This window comes from Carassius carassius, chromosome 48, assembly GCF_963082965.1.
Source record: "Carassius carassius chromosome 48, fCarCar2.1, whole genome shotgun sequence".
Lineage (NCBI taxonomy): Eukaryota > Metazoa > Chordata > Actinopteri > Cypriniformes > Cyprinidae > Carassius > Carassius carassius.
The window spans coordinates 19,376,347-19,398,826 of record NC_081802.1 but is presented as its reverse complement, the minus strand read 5'-3'; the positions used below and the strand labels follow the sequence as shown (position 1 = coordinate 19,398,826).

The window sequence follows — 22,480 nt, the reverse complement described above, 5'->3', positions numbered from 1 at the left end:
TGTTATAGCTGCAGTATGTGGTTTTGCATTGTCCTGCTTAAATAAACAAGGCCTTCCCTGAAATAGACGTTGTTTGGAGGGAAGCATATGTTGCTCTAAAACCTTTATATACCTTTCAGCATTCACAGAGCCTTCCAAAACATGCAAGCTGCCCATACTGTATGCACTTATGCACCCCCATACCATCAGAGATGCTGGCTTTTGAACTGAACGCTGATAACATGCTGGAAGGTCTCCCTCCTCTTTAGCCCGGAGGACACGGCGTCCGTGATTTCCAACAAGAATGTCAAATTTGGACTTGTCTGACCATAAAACACTATTCCACTTTGAAATAGTCCATTTTAAATGAGCCTTGGCCCACAGGACACGACGGCGCTTCTGGACCATGTTCACATATGGCTTCCTTTTTGCATGATAGAGCTTTAGTTGGCATCTGCTGATGGCACGGCGGATTGTGTTTACCGACAGTGGTTTCTGAAAGTATTCCTGGGCCCATTTAGAAATGTCATTGACACAATCATGCCGATGAGTGATGCAGTGTCGTCTGAGAGCCCGAAGACCACGGGCATCCAATAAAGGTCTCCGGCCTTGTTCCTTACGTACAGAGATTTCTCCAGTTTCTCTGAATCTTTTGATGATGTTATGCACTGTAGATGATGAGATTTGCAAAGCCTTTGCAATTTGATGTTGAGGAACATTGTTTTTAAAGTTTTCCACAATTTTTTTACGCAGTCTTTCACAGATTGGAGAGCCTCTGCCCATCTTTACTTCTGAGAGACTCTGCTTCTCTAAGACAAAGCTTTTATAGCTAATCATGTTACAGACCTGATATCAATTAACTTAATTAATCACTAGATGTTCTTCCAGCTGAATCTTTTCAAAACTGCTTGCTTTTTTAGCCATTTGTTGCCCCCGTGCCAACTTTTTTGAGACCTGTAGCAGGCATTAAATTTTAAATGAGCTAATTAAGTGGATAAAAGTGTAAAATTTCTCAGTTTAAACATTTGCTACGTTATCTATGTTCTATTGTGAATAAAATATTGGCTCATGTGATTTGAAAGTCTTTTAGTTTTCATTTTATTAAAATTTAAAAAACGTCCCAACTTTTCCGGAATTCGGGTTGTATATATATATATATATATATATATATATATATATATATATATATATATATATATATTTTTTTTTTTTTTTTTTTTATGCAAATTAAGTTCTTAGTTTCCAATATTTTCGACAACTGCCTGGGGTTCCTTCAGAGCAATTACATGGCCAAATCCATTTTAGTCTTGACTGAAATCTAGTCATCACCACAAGAGCCCTGCCTCTGCTTCACACTGACTGGATTTTGGTGCGCTTGCTGCCCATAGAACACATTTCAAAGTAACAACATTTATTTTTATTCATATGTCATTGTGTTGCATAATTTATTCTCTTTTTTTCTCACAATTTATAACAAATACTCTGGAATTTTCATCCTCATCCTCTATACATCACATCTTCTGCAGCAGACCTTGTGTGTATATATATATATATACACACACTTGGAGTTACTTCTGTCGAAGCACTGGTTAACTTCTACGTGTTTGTAAATTTGCTATGGGAAATGAATATATATTGCACTGATAAACTGGTAAAAAATAATAAGTTCACCAATCAGCTCAGGCAATAGAAATGTTTGATTCCCTCAGTCATGCGTTTGATTGCTGTAGGATGCGAGAGACGTGACTGCAGGATATCAGCGGTAAATACACACATACAGACGCAGCGTTAGCGTTTTGCACCAATTAAACTATTTCTGGAAAATTGGACCCATCTGTGACCGTGCTGGTGGCCTTGTGGATTAAGCAGTTATCATCACAGTAGATCAAACAGACGGTGCGTGGAGAGAGAGACATCCATAGGGTGAGAGACAGACAGATAGACGTGAACAAAGAAGTTGGGTCACAAAGAAAAAAACTTAAGGCTCTTAAACTGGCCCAATTCGCCATGGCACAAAGAAGCATTAACATAATCATCGGCATCGGTCTGCACAGACAAACATTCCATTCGTGCAGAGTAACCTCATTACCTGAGTGTACAGGAGAAATCCAGTGCTGGAGGTGTGTGTGTGTGTGCTCTTGTTTTTGTGACATAGGACACAACTCTGTATAATGACATGGGTATGACACAGGTATTACAAGGAGAGGGTGACTTATGAGGACATAACCTATGTCCCCATTTTTCAAAACGCTTATAAATCATACAGAATTAGTTTTTTTGAGAAAGTAAAAATGCACAAAGTTTCCTGTGAGGGTTAGGGTTAGGTGCAGGGTTGGTGTAGGGCAATAGAATATACAGTTTGTACAGTATAAAAACCATTACGCCTATGGGATGTCCCCACTTTTCACAAAAACAAACGTGTGTGTGTGCGTATGTCAAGATACCAAAAAATCAATAGTCAGTTCCATTCAAATACCACAACATTTTCTATGCTAATTTTGAGAAATTAATACGGTATTGGACATGTTACTAGCATTCGGTAGATAGGAATGTATAAGATCCGTTTAAGGTTGTGGAAAGATCAGTGTGAATATATATTCATATATATAGTCCTCATTTCTTAAAAATAAGGCTTGACAATTATTAAACCTTATTATAAATGCACATTTCTGTAATTTATTATTATTATTATTATTATTATTTATTTATATATATATATATATATATTTTTATGAACTGAAATTTTTTTTCCATCAAATGCACCCGCCCCCCCCCCCCCCCCCCACCTCCAACCACCCGGCCAATGTTTTCCCACAATGTAACATTCTTCCATTGTCCTTTCTATGACCCCACTTGCAATTATGTCACAGTCTAGCCACGGGCGGAGTCATATTCCGTCCGGCATGAACCAATCACATGAGCTGAGACAGACTCCGCCCCCCACGTCACATCACCGAAGCGCAGCTCTTTCTGACCTATCGCTTAATGTTAATGTCATTCACGTGATCTACTCGTACATTCACCAACATTCAGTGTCCTATTTCCAATGGTCTAGCGGCGAGCGTGTCCATTTCCTGTGAAGGTCGAGTCATTTTCGGTGTTGTCTTCCTGTCCTGCTCTTTGTTCTCCTGACAGCTCATGGTGTTTACAGGTCAGCGACAGCAGAACAAGATAAAGTGTGAATCGTAACGAGGTGACTGTGTTGAAACGAAAAACACCTTCTACTCTAATTCACACAGCTGCAGAAATGTTACCACACAACCCTAAACACCCCACTGTTAGCGCCTTTGTCTGACTGTCAACTAGCATTAGAAAAAAACAAAAATCACTTGTTTCTCATGCAGATAGAAGGAGAAGCTTGTGCTAGTCACGCCACCTGGTCGGAGCAGGTCTATTTAGCACTTATTAGAAATTATATTTAGTACATGGTTATAAAATATTACAATTTGCTGATTAGTTTGTAGCTAATAATATAATTTCAGCAAATAAACAATGGCTTCCTTTCATATTTGACACTTTCAAATCAACTTCCTTTGATTTCTGCTGTTCTAAACCTTTATTTTTGTTTGTTTTTGGATAATATATGTAATTTCTATAGGTTTTTTTTTTTTGGTGTAATATTGAAAGATGCAGTTACGTGTATAAAAGAGTATAATATCAAAAAAATATGCTTGGTTCAATTGTGGTTTTACGTCCTAAATTAAAAGGAGGTTCATGTCATACATATACAAGTATAGGGTTGAAATAACTGGCTTTTTTTGTAAATAAAAGTAGAAAAAGCTCAGATCAAATGTCATATATTATTTAATTGAATTTAGACTTATTTATTATTCATTAATATTGTTCCCCGGCTGTACTTAATGAAAACACTTGAAATTCTACAGTCACACTCACTTGAGGAAAAGAAAAACAGTTTAAAGTAATGATATGACATGCCATGACACGATATGATACAATAATTACAGATTCTATTAAATATTTGTGACTTTTTCATTTATATTTTATATATTTATTAAATACATAAAACAACGAATTGTTATACTAAAATTATATTGTTAAAATAAATATTGATAAAAACAACAACAACAACAACAACAAAATATATGCAACAAAGTTAACAACAACAACAACAACAAAATATATACAACAAAAAAATAATAACAACTTTACAAGTGAAAAATATAAGTCCAAAGTACAAAAAAAGACAGAAAAAACCCCGATATTATTATTAAAGTTGTTTGTTGTAATGTTGTTTCTTTTGTTGTTAATAATAATAATAATAATAATAATAATAATTTTGTATTAGGAAAATAGGAAGCAGGTGTCCTTAGCACAATTATATTTATGTTTTAAATGTTAGCATATTATACATTTGTAGCTTATGTAAAATATTTAATTTTATTATATTTATTTTTTTATTATTAATTTTTTTAACAAATTTGTCTAATTGTATGGGTTATTTTATTTTATTTTATTTTTTACCTCCTGAAACCCAGCATCCTCATATGAGGACATTATATTTTAGTGAATTTCTCTGAGACTATACATGCCACAGTTTGTCCTGTACAGAGGATGTCCTGTAAAGAGCACATTCGGGGCTTTTACTAAATGTTTGGATGTTTCACCATGATCACTCCCTCTCCTTGGTTTTTAAAAATGGCTGACATTAATTTAGTGACATGCTTATGGAAATATCATTTAAATCTGACTAATGTTGAAAATGTGTGTCATAAATCAACAAATGTTATGGCATTAAAAACAAAATTTGACTTTCTGTTACGAAACAGGAAGTTGATTTCATGCAGGTTCTCATATGAGGACAGCGGGACTAAAAGCATGTTTATTACGCATTTTGGGAGACACGATAAATTAACAGGGAAAGAAATTTTATTTCAATATTCCTATAAAATAGTATGTATTATTATGAAAATATTGTCAATTTTTACTCCCAATATTACACCTCTTCTTCTTCTTTTTTTCTTCATTACGTTGTCCCAAAAACACATTAATTTGCAAATTAGATGTTCTTTGTATATATATATATATATATATATATATATATATATATATATATATATATATATATATATATATATATATATATATATATATATATACAGGTATACAACAAGAAACCTATTTATGGCTATTTTACACACATTTTGCATAAAGAAAAATGGTATATCAAATCATTATGTTATAACATAGTTGAGAATTATCTTTATACAGAGTTTGTAAAAAAAAAAAAAAAAAAAACTAAACTAAAAATTTATTGGTGATTTTACAAATCTATTGTTTTTGCCTATGCATGTAGTTTAATGTCTTTTTATTTTTATTTGATTTTTTTTCCCTTTTTTTATTGAGTCCTGATATCTTCTACCAGCACAACTTATTGAATTAAATATAATTTTCTATATATTGTTTTGTAATAAAACCGTTCCAGAAATAGGGTGCTATAGTTTTAATGCACATTTTACATATTTTGTCCTGTCTATTGCTTTGGTTATGACTATGTAAATCACTGCTACTTCGAGAGTGAAACCAGCAAAAATATGCAGACGTCTTTCCCGAAACATTGCGACATGTGTGTGCCCGAAATACAAGTTCTACATTGTAAATGGATCCTAGTTTAGAAAGCTTGCAAAGAGAGCTCATAACCACCAAAAATCTGTCACTCTTTGTTTAGTGAGTGTATACATGATGTATTATAACATACATTGTTCCGCAAACCAACAGCCCCCCCCCCACCACCACCACACACACACACACACACACACACACCTACACACACACGGCACACACACACGGCAAAAAATCTTAAGCACACAAAAAAATCTTAAGCCAAGGAAGCTAAAATTTGTGACATAGATAGCTAGCTAGATAGATAGCTAGATAGCTAGCTAGATAGATAGCTAGCTAGCTAGCTAGATAGATAGATAGATAGATAGATAGATAGATAGATAGATAGATAGATAGATAGATAGATAGATAGATAGATAGCTAGCTAGATAGATAGATAGATAGATAGATAGATAGATAGATAGATAGATAGATAGATAGAAAGATAGACAATCTTAACAACAAATTCAAGCAAAATCTTGTATACTCTTTTACTTTGAGGCTTTATGGTAAATGATAATTAATATATTGTTTGAGTTATGACAGAGCTAATCCAGTCTGGCGTGCGCAGCTGCGCTCAAAGATCTCAACAAAGGCCCGCTTGTTGGACCACTGCCATTGCAGGCTGCCATTGTGGATGGATCAGTCAAGGTGAACAGCATTTCTTTGGGGGGTTGGAGGTTGGAATGGGATAATCCATCTTGAGAAAGTATGGTGCAGTCAAAATGGAAAAAAGCCTTGCTTCTAGTGATCCCTGCTTAGCTAAAGCCCTGTTTTTTGACTTTGTACACTCAATGACATGACCACATGACACAGATGACCACTGGGAAAACAATTAAAACCTTTAATGAAACAGATATATCATACTTGTGTACCAATTCCTCTTATGGAACAGCGTTTATTTTCTCCCTGGTCTTGGCATCGGCCTCATCTTTGAACACTGTCTGCTGACACAGGCGTTGCTATTTAAAGACAAAGAAATTGTTTATATTTTTTTCCTCATTTTCTTGCAAGTTCAAATGTGATACAGGTTCTTGGGAAATGCTTTAGCATAATCTGTTTGCTTAAAACCACTTGTTTTGATATTTAACACAACCTTTTTTCCCTCTAGATCATATATATATATATATATATATATATATAAACAGCAAAACTAAACAAAACATAATACAAGAAAATAGCAACAACTAAAACAAACACAAAAAAACTAAACCAAATACAGCACAACATATAAAACAAAAAGCACTAAACAAAACATAAAAGTTAAACAAAACTAAACACAAGTAAAACAAAACATAAAAAATAACAAAATAAACAAACCAATACAACAAAACGTGAAAAAAAAACTAAACAAAACAATACATAAACATCAACAAACTTTACATAAACAACAAAACACAAAGCAAGTAAAACAACACAAAGCTGACAAAAAAATTTAATATAAAAACACAAAACAAATAAAACACAAAAAAGACAAAAAAAACGCAACACAACAAAAAACAAAACAAAACAAAACACAACATAATAAGACCTGTTATTTTGACCGTTCGACAGATGATCACTGGAAAAAACATTAAATATTTACTGACACATGATACATCATACTTGTGAATTAATTTCCCTTATGGAACAGCGTGTATTTTCTGAACACAGTCTGCTGTCAGCTCCTCTGAACTGCACACAAACACTCCCATTCTTGTGGGAACCCTCTTCCAATTAAACGTGGTAGCGCTGAGCCTGTAATTAGCGTTTACAGTCAGTTGCTGTCTGTTGCTTATCCGAGACAGGCCTGATGCTAAACGGCACACTATTTGTCCAACAATTACGTCAGGTCCCCATGTCACACCACAGACGTGACCAATTAGCCGAACCTCTGCACTAAGCGAGAGAAAGAAAAAAGGGATTAGTGTGGAGGAGATGGGCGATGATGAAAACAGGGTGAGGGGGTGAGGAGTGGGTGGAGAATCAGGCGAATCTAATGGGAATAAGAGAAAAGAACACATAGAAAGGCTTTGCCAGGAGGGAGGTGGAAGGATGCTCTCTCTCTCTCTCTCTCTCTCTCTCTCTCTCTGTACTTTCTGTATGTTCTGAGGCTGTACTGATCATTTCATTTTCCAAAACATGGGGCACAGTATTCATCAAAGGATGCTGGGTGAAGCTCATAGTCAGTAATGTCTGTGAAGCCTGCATGTATAATGCATTATAGAGGTTGACGTAATACTTCACAATGTATTTGAAAAAGCATATAAGCATTTTGTAGGTTCTCATGCAAAAATATTGTGATGTACTCAAGAGTCTGATGTTAGCATGCTGCTTAGCTTACAACCCAGTTCTCTAGTTAGCATAAAAACAGCAGATGGAAGAATAGTTGCTAATAAAAGTATTTTAATCATGCTTCTCAGTATGAATTTAAATATACAAATAATTATAGGATTATATTTATCTCCCATCCACCATTTTGTATTCAGGATGTCACTGAGATTTTTTTTTTTTTTTTTTTTTAGATTTTTTTTTGTATTTAATTTAGTAAAATATTTAGCAAATAAGTACTTGTTTGTTTGTTAATAAAATCATAAACATTTAATGTATAAATGTAAAATAAATGTAAAATAAAAAGAAATACATAATTGTAAAATAATAATAACAATAATAGTGATGTAGTTATTAGTTACGATTTATTGATTATGTAATGTATTTATATTTTAGTACAGCACTTTGATATGACTTTGCAAGTGATTTATAAATAAATGACCGATTAATTGAGCGAATGATTTAAATGAAGAATTAAATACAGAAATACAGAAATATGCTCATCTGCATGTCATGAGTCCATTCACCAACATCATAGAACCATAGGTATGTGAATGTGATGTTAAATTATTAAAATATTAACTTTTAGACCTGAGTTTTAGCCCCTTAATTTAAGTACATTTTTAGTACTACAATTTCTTAAAGGGGAAGTTCACCCAAAAAGTTAAATTGCATGTGTGATTGCTTATGATAACTACATTGAGGCTTATGAAATAAACCATTGAAACAATGCAAATGCAAATAAATACTGCTTTGTTAGTACATAAATCTGTGCAAATGCTATCTCTTCGTCAAAAGAAGTTTCAGCGTCTGCTGTTGTCAAAACATTTTGCCTTATAGGATGTGCTGTTGCCCCCATCTGGAAGCACCTCTGTTTCCCTTTCCAATCTGACAACAGCTCTTGTGTGCGTGCCAGCCACTGTAATATCATGGCTCTCACCACAGAGACTGACAGCGACTGGTTACCATTGTAAATCAAGAGATAACACACAATACAAGCACTGTGTCATCACATTACTGCCCCATAATATCTGTCAGGGCTTGCTTAACTGAATCTATTATCTGGTACATCCCAAGGAGCGGTTGCAGATGAGGCATTCTGTGGAAAAAATTTCCCTTGTATTCTCTCTCTCCCTCTCTCCATTCTGTGCAGGCAACAAACAAATAATCCTCCTTTTAAGGATCTCTAAGCATATCTCCATAGTCTTTAAGGAAGTGTGCAACTGCGCACAGAACCTTAACAACAAGAGAAGGAGAGAAATTATGTTGCACAGTCCTAGCTATGTAAAGACAAATACATTGTATACACAACTTTTTTTCTTCCAAAAACTAACATCAAAGTTGCATCATTTGTCTGCATATACACACACTTATTTTGTTATCTAATGCAGTGAAATAGCGCATTTCTTTTCTGTCTAAACCTATTAATAATTAAAAAAATAAAATGCATTTGAAAATTCATTCTGGTATTTTTTCTTTTGCTTAATGTGTATTAATGTTTTAACCACATTTTGTGCGGTGCAACCAGCATGCAAAAATATATGCAAAACACAAAACAAAATGAAACAAAACCATACATACATACAGAGAATTGTTCTGTTACTCTCATACCCTGCATACAAATAACAGTAGAGCATAAAAATACAGATAGATACAGATTAAATATAAAATACAACTATACAAATATATATATACAAATAAAATACAGTTGTATAAAGCAGCACATGGCAGATAGAGTGGAAACCAATGAATTCAACAAACAGTGCAAATAAAATGATTGTAGTGCAAAAGAGCTTATTCAGACTGATTTAAAGTGACAAAACTCAGAGAGTAGTTCTTTATTTTAATGAATGAGGTAGAGAGCAGACCAAGTGACCAAGAACATGCAGAAATATAAACAAAACTAAAAACAAAACAAAAAACAGCAACATGCTGGAGAAAAACAAACAAACAAAAAAACAACTTGCACAAGTATAAAAACACAAAACAAAATAAACAACAAAAACAACGTGCATAAATAAAACACAAAATGAAACAAAACACACACAAAAGACAACACAAAACAAACAACACAACAAAACAAATAATACAAAACAACAATGACACAAAGCAAATAACACACACAAAATAAACAACAAAACAAAACCGTAAAACAATCCTAGAGAATCCCTGCAGACCCCCCAAAACCAATTAGCCAGTTAGGTTGTAAAATATCATACAATGCAACTTTTACCAGTTTCTTTCTCTCTCTCTCTCTCTCTCTCTCTCTCTTTCTCTCTTTCTCTCTTTCTTCTTTTCTTTTCTTTTCTTTTCTTTTGCTGTAAGTATATATATGTGTGTATTAGGGCTGGGCAAGTTAACGCGTTATTATCGCGTTAACGCATTAATTGATTAATGCCAACAATTATTTTACCGTGCCTTAACGCAGTTTCTGATAGCACGGGAAGACAGCAAAGTAGCGCTCTCGCTCAGTGGAGTGCATTGTTTTGTTAACTCTGTGGTTAACACACGGCCCTCTCGCAATATATTGCTTTACGCATCTATCACTTTTGCCACTCTGAAATATTTACGCAATCATGCAGCACGTATTAGAAGACATCTGTGCTCCGGTGCGGTTAGTGCTCAAACTCACTGATCTATATATAACTGAACCGAGCTCTCGCACACTTCTTTACACTTTACACTTACACTCTCTACCCGCTCATCAAGTGTTGTCCCACTCTGTACTCTGCTGCGATGGGTCCCGCGATCGTGCAGGTCTCTAATCGGAAGATGCCTGTTATAATGTTATGATCGAGGCTCTGGACTCTTCTATAACAAACTATATTTTGTATAGAATAATAATAATAATCGTTTTAATTAATTAATAATAATAATCATTGCCCAGCACTAATATTTATTATTATTATTATTATATATTTTTTTCAGAACCATATGAAACCAACATTACAAACTTCAAATTTTAACTGAGTGTGACAATGTACCTGGATGCCTTATAAACAAATAAATAAATAATATAGCCTCTTATAGTTACTAGTGGTATCCTTATGAAGACCATAAAACCACATATTGCATATAATATAAAACACAAACAATACAAACTTAAGTAATAAAACATCAAGGCTAATATCTTAGACCATGAGGATTCTCCATTTTGCAAAGTCCAGAACATTCTGAGCAACACATGGACACCACAAACGTTCTCACAGTCCGTATGTTTAAGGCAGGTGGCCTGACCTGTAGAGATCAAAGCTTTCCCCTCTCAAATACAGGCCAGAATGTTTTATAGAGGATGACGGTCTTAAAAATCCTCAGGCTTTTCAATTAAGCAAGAATTTGTGGCCCCAGCGTGCCTGAAAAATGTTAGACCACTTAGAGAAAGGACAATTATATGTCGATACACAATAGCTTTCAACAGCGGCTGTTAAACAAACCACGCAAGAAATCACACAGCAAACACAGGTATTTCTTAAATAATTTAATTGCAAAAGGTTTTTTTAAAAATATTTCTACAAGAATGCATTATTTAATCGTTTTTTTTTTTGTCTTCACCATTAAATACATCTCAATGCTTTCCAAAACAAAACAAAAAGAACAAGAAAAAAAAAAAGTCTTGAAATGTGTCTTGCTTCTCTCAATATAAGTACGGCACACAGCAGACATTTCGCTTTTGCATGTCAGTGATTTGTGATGTGATGAGAAGACTTTTAACTGCTTGGAAAGAAAAACTATTTTTTGCTTGATTTTTAATGTAAAAGAGAAACTTCGAAACTCAGGAAAACTGTCACAGAGGAACAAGAGGGGAGTAGAGGGAAGAGAAAAAGAGTCAGAGATGGAGAACGACCATTGGCACAGAGTTATAGAACCAAAATCATGCAAGTTATGTTGCAAAACTGCTTTGATTAGAGCACAATGACAATAGCACCTCACCCAAATACAGTCATACATACAAACATACACACACTCAAATCCAGTTATGAGAGAATATACCATGTTGAATTTGACAAAAGCAGCTCCGTTTAGTTCCCAAACGGCTTGTAAGTTAGTAGCATGTAGGAACTTTAATAAACAGGGTTCATATACATCAAGATCTGTCATATAAGAAAAAGGATAATGTCTGTCATCAGCATGTTATATTACAAGGAGCGTTTGTAATTGAGAGGGATTGTGAAATTAGGAATGAAACAAAACCAGAAACAGCGCAGAATATATGCAGTAGCGTTTCCCGTAGTGCAGTATTAAAGCATTGAAACTAGTCTAGATACAGATTTTGGTAAAAACATCCTCTATTGGCTTCTTAACCCATCAAACATGCTACTATTTAGCATATTTTAGATCTTTCTTGTTTGACGTGGGGAAAACTAATCAGAGCAGCCCAGAACATAAGGCAAGTACCGTTTAATAATCATGGGTTGGTCATCTGCCAGGCTGTAAACATTTGCCCGTAAGATCAGCCTAGTGTTAATAGTGCTCTGATGAAACGTGCATAGACACATGGAGTCTGTGGTGGGGTCTTTCATCAAGCCTACACGCAAGAAAAAGAGTTGAAGGCTAAATAATGTGGAAGACAAACCGACAGCTTCAGGAAGTACAATGTATTCGGCCTACCGCATAGCACTAACGTGAATTACCAACGTGGTTCAAGATCTCATTTGAAAACGCCCCTGGAAATTCAGTCATTCTTAAAATATGATTGAACAGAAATGAACAAACCACCTGGTGAGTAAGCTTTACAATGGGATAGCTTTGAGAATTGGAACTAGCAGTTTCTCTTTGTGGTGGTGACAGAAAGGCTTAGCTTTAATATTAAAGAGATTTACTAGATCTGCCCAACATTGATGAGATGTTCAACACCTTCTATTCATTTCTCTTAAACCAATTTCAATACACGTCCTCTGCATTTCTTGTTTCCTCCTCATGACAGCATTCCAAAATTTTATTGAACATCTTTTATCTGTTTTTTTTTTTTTATTGTCAGCCTTCAAATTTATATCAGATCTTTAAATAAATAAATCATTCCTTTTGGATTCTTGGGATATGTAAAACTAAAATCATAAAATCAACATGAAATTGGTATTTCTCCACATATTATTGATTCATAAGTAATAATATATAACTGGAGCTCCATGTGGTAAGTCATTTCATGCATTAGTGCTCCACTGTGGAACACAACTGAAACGTTCATGTAGAGAATGTGCACATAATCCTTATACTCTCCCTTTTTTATACACACACACTTACACACAGAAACACACACACTACAACATAGTCATCCTCACACTCACTCATTGTAGAGATGGTCAGTGATTTTTACACAGGAAAAATACATGTATTTTTTTAAATAAGTATTTTGTCCTTTTCCTAAAAAAAGAAAAGAAAAGAAAAACATCCTCGAAACAAGATGAAAATGTATTAAGCGACATTGCGTTCATTTGATTTATAGTATGTTTAAAGCATAAACCTCCGCATTTGGTTAGATTTATGCTTGACATAAGAATTCGACAAAGAAAAAACTAATCTTAATATAGTGCGCAATTTTACTTCTCAAATTGATCTTGTTTTAAGAATGTTTAGTTTAGTCAAACATGGATTTAAAACAAATATATATATATCTTTTTTTTGCAGTGTAGTACAGATTATCACAGACCTTCTCTTTTGTAACTGCTAAAGAATCCTGATATAATGACTGCCGACCAGCTAAATGTCAACTCATTGTGGAACAGAAACGAAACTGGGTGAGGGAAAACAACAGAAGAGAATAAAAGAAAACATCAATTGAAATTGTGAAAACACAGCTGAGAATCCTTTATTTTAAACTATGAAAGCATCCTGAGTTCACCAGGTATACTCTAAGAAGTCCTTTTATCAGTTTAAACCTGGTGGACAAATGCAACTTCCTTAAATCCGGTCCTGCGACATCCGTGATCTTTCGCCCTCGGCTGTGCCTCTCCCTCCTGTACGTTTGAGGCATGTGCCCTTAAATAAACCACCTTCAATATGAAGATGGGGAATAAGCACACAATCAAACGCGCAATAGAACATACTAGCACTGGAGGGATTTCTGCACAATCGTGTCCACGCGAATATCGTGAATTTATATTCACTTCTAGTTTTTGTCTTTATATTCAAGTTATGCGTACTATAAGAGGAGTATCTCTTCCATAAGCAATGTCCATCTGGGAGAGTCCATCCCTCAGAGTCAGTTTCAGGGAGAAATTCATTATGGGTGGCTTTGGAAATTGGGTGAATCCCGTCCTGCAGTTGCTGTGAGGCATGCATGGGATATAGGCTTTCCTCTCTGTTCTTAAAAATAAGTACAAAATAATATTATCTAATCCTGTCGGGTGTAAAATAATGCAGTCGTTACAGGAAAATGGAAAGGATAAAGTTGTCCGAGGCACTGCAAGCCAGTTTCATCTGATTAGTGGAGATGATCAGGCGTCTGGGGTCGTCTAGAATAGTTCCTGCCCCATCTCAGACCTGGACGGGCAGCGTTTGGTTCATTTGCAGTCTCATGTCTTGAATGCTGCCGAGAATCTTCTTTTGGTGGCCGGCTAATGTTACACCTATCCGTAGCAGGTCTCTGTAGAAAACAACAACAAGAACATTTTTGTGTCACTGCTAAACAAGAAATATCATAGTGGTTTCTAAAAGAAGGAACAGAATTGATGGTATTCAAGTGATAAACTCCCATGGGAACATAGCCAGGTGAGCAAATCCGTTAGCAAATTGTCACTAGGTTGTGCAAATAGAACAACCCCACCTTTTGGCTACTGAACTGAGACAAGTATGTTGTGCAAAGCCAGTTCTCAAACTGGAGATAGGTCAAACGCTGGTCAATGATTTGCAAGGTTTTGTATCGAGGGCTACCAGATGTCAAATTTACATAAAGAATGTGCAACACAGCAACACGTGTAGCTAAAAACTAGTGTAGACTCTTGCCGTTTACTATTTTTTTTCACCTTTCTGTTAAACAAAAGCCTTCAAGAGGACGAAAGAGGACGTTGTCAAGGAGCAAGCTGCCCCCAGTCTGTCGGCCCTTCTCATCTCTACAATTGCATGACATTAGCAGTGTAAAGTGTTTTCTGCATTTTTTCTCTGTTGGTCCCATCAAGCCAACAATGTTGGATAAAATGATAATAAATGGAACCCATTAGGAGACTAACTAGTCATTAAGAGCACAAGAAAACCACCGACTAGTCCACCTGTCAAGTTGCCAAATTGAAACAAATTACCCCTGCCTCGATCCTTTATTACATTTTAATGGGTGTGATGAATTTTTATATATATATTTTTTTTCTTTATTAGTTTATTTGATCCCAACTGCTTTCTTCACATCTGTCTAGACATTTAAAATAGTGACATATTGAATTTCCTGTTCAAGACTTACTGTCTTTTTAATTCCCTATAAAAGTACTGTTTAAGGTCGGTTTGATCGCTTGGTCTAAGTAAGAGTTCAATTTCATGCAACTGGCTCAAATCCGTGCCACAAGTACTATTATGAAATTATTACCACCTTTTTAGAAGTCGCATAAATGCACAGTGCATTAAATTCGAACTAATGTGAGACCACCAAAAAAAAAAGATGAGCAATCCAACAAATGAATGAGACACTCACTCTGCAGTCATCTGGGCCACCAAGTCAAAAGAAGCAAAGCCAGCATTAAGGAAGTTGTCTCGGTAGCGGCTCATCTTGATGGCATCCAGCCAGTCGCCCACAGTGGTGAAGGTGGTGTAGTCAGGCACACAACGGTCGAGGAGTGGCTGGGAGGCCCTACAGAGAAAGAGAGGAGTGGAGATAAAAAGAGAGAGAGAGAGAGGGTTAGGTCACGACAGGCCTCCACCACCGAAACCTCACCCCCAAACCCCCCACAACCACCACCACCTCTCCTGGCCTGTAGGGCCTGAACCTGCCACTGTGGCTTACTGGCTGGAGACATGCAGTGGCCCACCAGAGAGAACTGCAATGATGCTGTGGGTGTGGGTCCATATGAAGGAGCAAATGTTTGGACTTAGGTTGCATAGCCTGATGTGTATCAATACATGACATGCTCTAATTCTACATTAATTGGTATTATATTTCTCAATATCCCTTTGAAATCACTGTTTGCTTATGCAAGACATGATTTTTCCAAGTAGGACAAGTAGGTCGACCACCTCCGTAATCTTCCAAGAGCAACATTTATTTTATTTAAATAATGTTTGCCTGCATTTGCCTGTCTAGATTCTTCTTGCACTACCGTGCAACTAAATTTAATGTCATGCATAAAAGCTGCCAGTTTAAATTAGATTAGACAAAACCAACATAGACCAGACACGATCTATGACCAGACTGGGGTCTTCATAACTAAAGATGAGATCTAGACTGTGGGGACAAGTTTGAGACCAAAGACACTTCTGTCTGCAAGCTACCTGCTCTACTGAACCTAGCTGTCTTTTGATGGCATTAGATTAATTAACAATTAAAAGCATAAGAAAAAAAAAGTTAATAATAAAGGAACAGTGGCTCTTTTGAGGACAAGGTCTGTAGATGGATGGGAAGAGTGATTTTTAATAAGCTCATGCCTCTAGGGCTGAAGGTTTGTGGTCATTAACCTGGAAGGCAGCTTTTCTTAATGGGACATTGTTAGAGCTGGCCTGGCTCTCACATCTCAGGAATGTTGATTTTAAGTGCGAGACGGGGAAACTGTATCAGGAAACCAGAAGAACAAATGTCTGTGCATAACTAAACTACCTTGAACTCAGCATTGAGAGCAAATAATAACTAATTAAACTGTCCTTAGTTTAGTTAAGGCATTGATCACTGAAGGTAGTACACAGAACATCAAATGTTGCAACAACAGGAGCCCATTTCTCAGTCTTTCTTTAGGCTCAGCAGGCAGGCCACCTCTCCATTGGCCCTTTTAAAATCTTGTTACTTGCTAATTAAAACCATTCCCATCTCAGAACTACATTAACTAATTATTCTTCCTTTATCCTCTGATCATTGCAGAGTAGACAAAGTGTCTCCCACAGTTTCCTGGTTGTTAGAGACCTACCCCCAGGACCTACAGCCTAGAGGCAGGCACCCCGAGGTAGGTCAAAACCTGCCTACAGCTTCTGGCTAACAAGTACTGTGTGTCTTACTAAAGCAAATTTTGTGCAAAAGTGCTGATAAACAAGTAAAATGCTGTTATATAGTGACAGGCATCTGGAAGGAAGCGTATGCCATGAAATATCTCAAATATGAAAGCCTAGTATGTGTAAACCGGAGCAAGCATTTCAGGCAAAACAGTCAATGTTTTACTGACTGAAGGTCATCCTGATTTCCATAACATTAGAGTTTCTCAGCTTACAATATTTTTGTCAATTGAAAATTAGCTGAAATCAATAAGCTCTTAATTCAAACGCTTTAACTTTGGCCTAATTCTAAATTTGTAATGAGATAACCAATTTGTATAAGTCTTTAATACTGCTCGGTTAGCTGAGGAGATAAAAACCATGCAAACATGTTAAAAAACATGCTAATATGTCCATGTGTGCCCTTACCCAGAATGTGTGCTGGTGACCACCTTAAGGCTGGCGGCATTGCGAATGAGTTTGTCCAAGGTATTGACGATCTGGGAGAACTTAGGTCTCAAGTTTCTTTCTTTCACCCAGCAGTCTAGCATGAGTTGATGCAAGGCAGTTGGGCAATCCATAGGTGGGGGCAGTCGGTAGTCCTGCTCGACAGCATTGATTACCTGTTGATGGAAAAAAATAATAGTTGGTGTTAGTTTATGATCAAATTAAGTTGAACAGAGGCAAAGTAGAGAGGAAACTTACATCTTGGTTGCTCATGTCCCAGTATGGGCGCTCACCATATGACATCACCTCCCACATCACAATGCCGTAGCTCCAGACGTCACTGGCTGAGGTGAACTTCCTATAAGCAATAGCCTCTGGTGCTGTCCAGCGAATAGGGATCTTTCCTCCCTACAGATGCAAGAGCATACATAGTTTGTTTTTTTGTTTTGTTTTATCTCAGTTGGGCGCTGGTCACTTTTAATTGCTATAGAAATATTAATGGATAAAGATTTGAATGCTGACCAATGAGCTGGTGTAGGTGGGGTCAGTGGGATCATCCTCCAAGAAACGAGAAAGGCCAAAATCGGAAACCTTAGACACCAGGTTGCTGTTGACCAGAATGTTACGGGCTGCCAAATCGCGGTGCACATAGTTCATGTCGGAGAGATATTTCATGCCAGATGCAATGCCTCTCAACATACCGACAAGCTGGATGACTGTGAACTGTCCATCATTTAGCTGTTGGATAGAGTGGGAAAAATCACTGACCCATTATAACAAAAATGCTGCTGTGTACATGTTTTTAACTTTCCAGGATGTGACTCATCAGCCAAATGATTCATCTCTCAAAGTCACAGCTAGCAGCTAATCTATTTGTCACCACTATTTAGAAAATATGTTTTTTTTTTAAGGGGACAGGTGAGAACATCTCTTTTTATTAGAAAACTAATGTGGGACTAAATCTTGCAAGACTGCAACAATTATGGTATTCTCACATGGTATGGTATACATAGTTTATAAAACAATATTACTTGAATTTCCATAAATGTCCCACAAGCCAAAAAAAAAAACATTAATGTAATAGTAGTAAGCATTTCTAACCCGGAGAAAGGAATCAAGTGCTCCATTCTCCATGAACTCAGTGACAATCATGACTGGCCGACTCTTCGTCACCACTCCTTCAAGGCGGATAATATTAGGGTGATCAAACTGGCCCATGATGCTGGCTTCACTCAGGAAGTCCCTTCTTTGGCGTTCCGTGTAGCCTGCCTTCAGAGTCTTGATGGCCACAATGATCTCACGCCGTCCAGGTAGTTTCAGACGGCCACGGCAGACTTCTCCAAACTCTCCTACATAGGTAATGTACAGACAAGAGAGAGAGGAAGAAAAGGTGGAGTGGAGAGAGGAGAGGGAAGAGTGGAGGAGTGTGGGAGAGAAAGGGGAGAGGGACAGTTATTGGTTAGAATAAAGGAGCCAGGGGGAAGCGGGGGGAGACAGCAAGAGAAGCCATGGCTATAGATGATGATATTGGAGTGTATCCAGGGTGCGAAGGAAGGGGTAGGTTGAGGGAAGGAATGCTTCAACAGTAAAAGCTCTTGAAGGGTTTTTTCGGAGTTAGGGTACTGAAAAGGAAATGGGTAAAGCAAAAGTGGAAAGGGTAAAGGGTAGATTCAGAGAATGCTAGGGTCTGGAGGGAGTGAGGGTAGTAATGTGCGAAGTAGGTGGGGACAGAAGCTTGGGAGGATTGGATGGCTTGTGTCTGCAGTCTAGGGCAATGTGTAAGCAAGTGCAAGAGAAACAAAGGATTCAGGGAAGGACATGGTAGGGGTTCATCACTTTATACAAAGCTAGGAAAAAACAGGTTCAGGTAGCAGCATTAGATGTTAAAAGCCTTGTCTGTTGGAGTCTGACATGGGGCTCCTCAATTCATTACAACATGGCTGCATGTCTTACTGAAACAGAATCCTACTTTTATGTTTGTTTGTTTGTTTGTTTGTTTTTGTCTCTGACATTACAAACTATACAAAACAAAGGGGAGTAGTCTCAAGGGCAGGAAGGAATTTAACAGGTCATATGGGTCAAGAGGACATTTAATTGTCATCAGGCTCAGGACAGGCTTGGTAAGTTAGCAGGAATGGTAGCTCTATAGTTGGCTCTGAAGATAACCTCAGAAGCTCCATTTTGTAAGTAAAGCTGTTAGAGACATTGGTAAGGTGCTAAGGGTTTATATTTTGGAGCGGGATGAGTTGATTGAAGTACCGCTTGGAGTGAAGTCCTCTAAAGGTATGGCCTGGGTGTGCCTAGCTGTCTTCCCCCTGTTGCTCAGGAGCTTGTGTTGTTGGTTACCTGCGCCAATGACTTCCTCGATTTTCACACAGGAAACGTCAATCTCTTTGGCAAACTCGCGGATGGCCTCGTTCGGGTCCTCATAGGTGAATGGGTCAATGTAGACCTTCATCCCCGGTGTGACTATAGGGGATTCAACAGTGCAAATAGCCGTATGAATCACACTGCCATAATACACAATATTTATAGTATTGTTAGTCATCAGAATGCAAGTAAACTTTGTAGAGACTTACTGTATTGTTGCAGTTTTTCTGTGTATTCTGATTCTGAGCCATTGCGTTGCTTCCTGTAAACCAAAAACAATACAGTCACAAAATGTTGATGATGTCCTATCTAAATAGTGGAAAATAAGCATTTAAAAAGGACCTGCTTTTTCCCTGCCAGCCCCTTTAGGTATATAAATCGAGGTCAATTACAGAAAGAGAATGATATGAAAATTAAGAGAACAACAAAATCACCCTCAAGACCCTTGTCAAATCTGCATAAAGACAGCTAAGAAAAACAGCAGCATCACTGATTGTCTTGCTCCCATTTACATGCAAAGGAATCTTTACAGCTACATTGTTTAATTCACTCCTGTCTCTTAATTCCTTCACACTTTTTTCCACTTAAATGCAATGCAATTTCAACAAACCCAACCCCCCTCTAGTACGTTAATGCAATCCCTTTGTTGTCTAACTAGTAACCAGGCCAATAATACCCACTGGTGATTTGTATCTCATTTCCAATTCAAATTCAGTTCCGGAATATGCCAAGGCCTACATTTTTTTTCAATCAGACAAAGTTACGATACTGACACAAACTGTGCTGATTAGAATGAAAGAGAGTGCAAATTCAGAATTTTGGCATGATGAGGCTCTAAATGCACAACTGCCTTGCTCTCAACTGTGGAAATGGGAAGGTGGCCACAGAATGGAAAGTGCCAGTGCCAATGATCATTGGGACACTGCGGAATTACAATGTAGGGCACATGTACATTTGAGACCACTGGCTATAGTTTACTAAGTACAAGATCCAAAATAATTGACGACCCAGAATGAATCTGATTCTCGAACTGTATTCATTAATTGTCAAATAGGTTCCAAGTAAGCATTATGGGCAACTAAATTGCATATGCACTCAAAACATTGTGTTGTTTCATAGGTATACTTTGACTTCTAATTCTTTCTTCTACTCTTGGTGTGATCCATTTATACAATAAGTACATTTGCTGAATGTTATTAAGGTACATTAAAAATCGAACCATTTACCTGAGACAGACAATGGCAATAACCACAACAACAATGATGAAGACCAGCCCTGCTGTCAGAGACCCCACAATGAGAGGTAGCTGCTCCTGTAGAGTCTTGTCTGCATCGGCTGTGTGAGAGGCACAGAGAGATATCACAGGATGTATTCAAGAGAACTATATTTCTCAGATCTATTTATGGCGTTTCTTTTTCTATGAGAGGTATTTATACTTTCAGATTCACACTACTGCTTGATAATATGTGAAAGAAAGTTGTTTTTATGTGATAATATAGTAATATACGTTGTTTTACATACCCTGGTGGTTGGTGCTAAAGTCAGTAGGGCTGCTATAGCGGCCATACCCTGCCACCGTTCGGGCTCGAACCTGCACAACATACGATGTGTCTGGCTTCAAACCCTCAATGCGTGCAGAGCTACGCTGGGCTGTCATGGTGTGGGCAATAGCTTCTCCCTGGTCCTGTGGGAACAGTGATAAAACAAACCATATAAAACCAGCCAGCACCCAGCCAGCGAGTGTCTGGCAGCTCTGGTTTAATCTGTCAGTACAACACATCAAACACAAAGCAGATCTGCCTGGCCATTTCTTTTCCTCTATGCAAATCCTCCTGCCTCCATCCCTGCCAAGCTCAAACCGCCTTATGGTATCAACGTTCGGAAAGTAGGGGATCAATCAAGGATGGAGTTAGGGAAGAGTGTTAGGATACATGAGAGAGGAAGAGTTGATGCTGTTGTCAGGATGAACGATTAGGTATAGAGCAGAGGATGACAGTGGTGGAATTGTGATTGACTGCCCTTTGCTTCATTGACTTACACTGGCTCTTACCTTCTCATGGTATTTAATCTCGTAATCCAAGATGATGCCATTTGGTTTTTCAGGGGGGAGCCAGGAAAGACTCATGGCATTGGCTAAAGCCCCCATCAGGTGGACGGTAGGGACTGCAGACGGAGCTGTGTGGGGAAAATTAGCGAAATCCTATTTTAATGAAAGCTGAATTTTATTTATTTTTATTTTTTTCACATTTAGAGCATGTTCACATTCAGGATTGCCAAAGAGCTGCTTTGATGTGTAAGCATTCAGACAGCTCTTAGTCGTTGGTCCTTTCGGGGCCCCAGCCTGTCAACTTCACAGAAAGATTGGATTCTAAAGTCTCTTGTAAAAAGCACTATGGCAGACAAACCGGAAGGCTTAGTATCTGGCAGATCCAGTCCACACAACCTACACACACATGCAAATATATTTATGGCTGCACACACCCTCTGTCCACTCCCTAAACTCTTTCTTTCCCAAATTACTGCAATGTGAAAAAGATGTATTATTTAAAGTAGTTATACATAATATTAGTTTAAATTGTGCTCCTGTAATTTATGGAGATTTTAGAACCTAATGAGAATGAAATGTCTGTAATTTTTATAATTTTGGGGTAATTAT

The 22,480-nt window shown here is 37.1% G+C and overlaps 1 protein-coding gene across 6 annotated transcripts in view; it reads right to left on the bottom strand.

Moving 5' to 3' along the window:
• Positions 1-13,683: 13,683 nt before the first annotated feature.
• Positions 13,684-22,480, bottom strand: part of LOC132131946 (ephrin type-B receptor 3-like) — a 45,923-nt gene continuing 37,126 nt past the window's right edge. Inside the window, exons 6-16 of one of the 6 annotated variants that reach the window (XM_059544130.1) lie at positions 21,875-21,999; positions 21,346-21,508; positions 21,051-21,159; positions 20,034-20,086; positions 19,714-19,935; positions 18,556-18,803; positions 17,977-18,192; positions 17,713-17,862; positions 17,437-17,630; positions 15,527-15,682; positions 13,684-14,491 (exon numbers count right to left, since the gene is read on the bottom strand). In XM_059544130.1, the coding sequence (XP_059400113.1) occupies positions 14,383-14,491; positions 15,527-15,682; positions 17,437-17,630; positions 17,713-17,862; positions 17,977-18,192; positions 18,556-18,803; positions 19,714-19,935; positions 20,034-20,086; positions 21,051-21,159; positions 21,346-21,508; positions 21,875-21,999 (1,745 nt within the window). In that variant the 3' untranslated portion in view covers positions 13,684-14,382. The remainder of the gene's footprint in view (positions 14,492-15,526; positions 15,683-17,436; positions 17,631-17,712; positions 17,863-17,976; positions 18,193-18,555; positions 18,804-19,713; positions 19,936-20,033; positions 20,087-21,050; positions 21,160-21,345; positions 21,509-21,874; positions 22,000-22,480) is intronic. The other 5 variants (XM_059544132.1, XM_059544131.1, XM_059544133.1 and 2 more) reach the window with 5 other exon arrangements.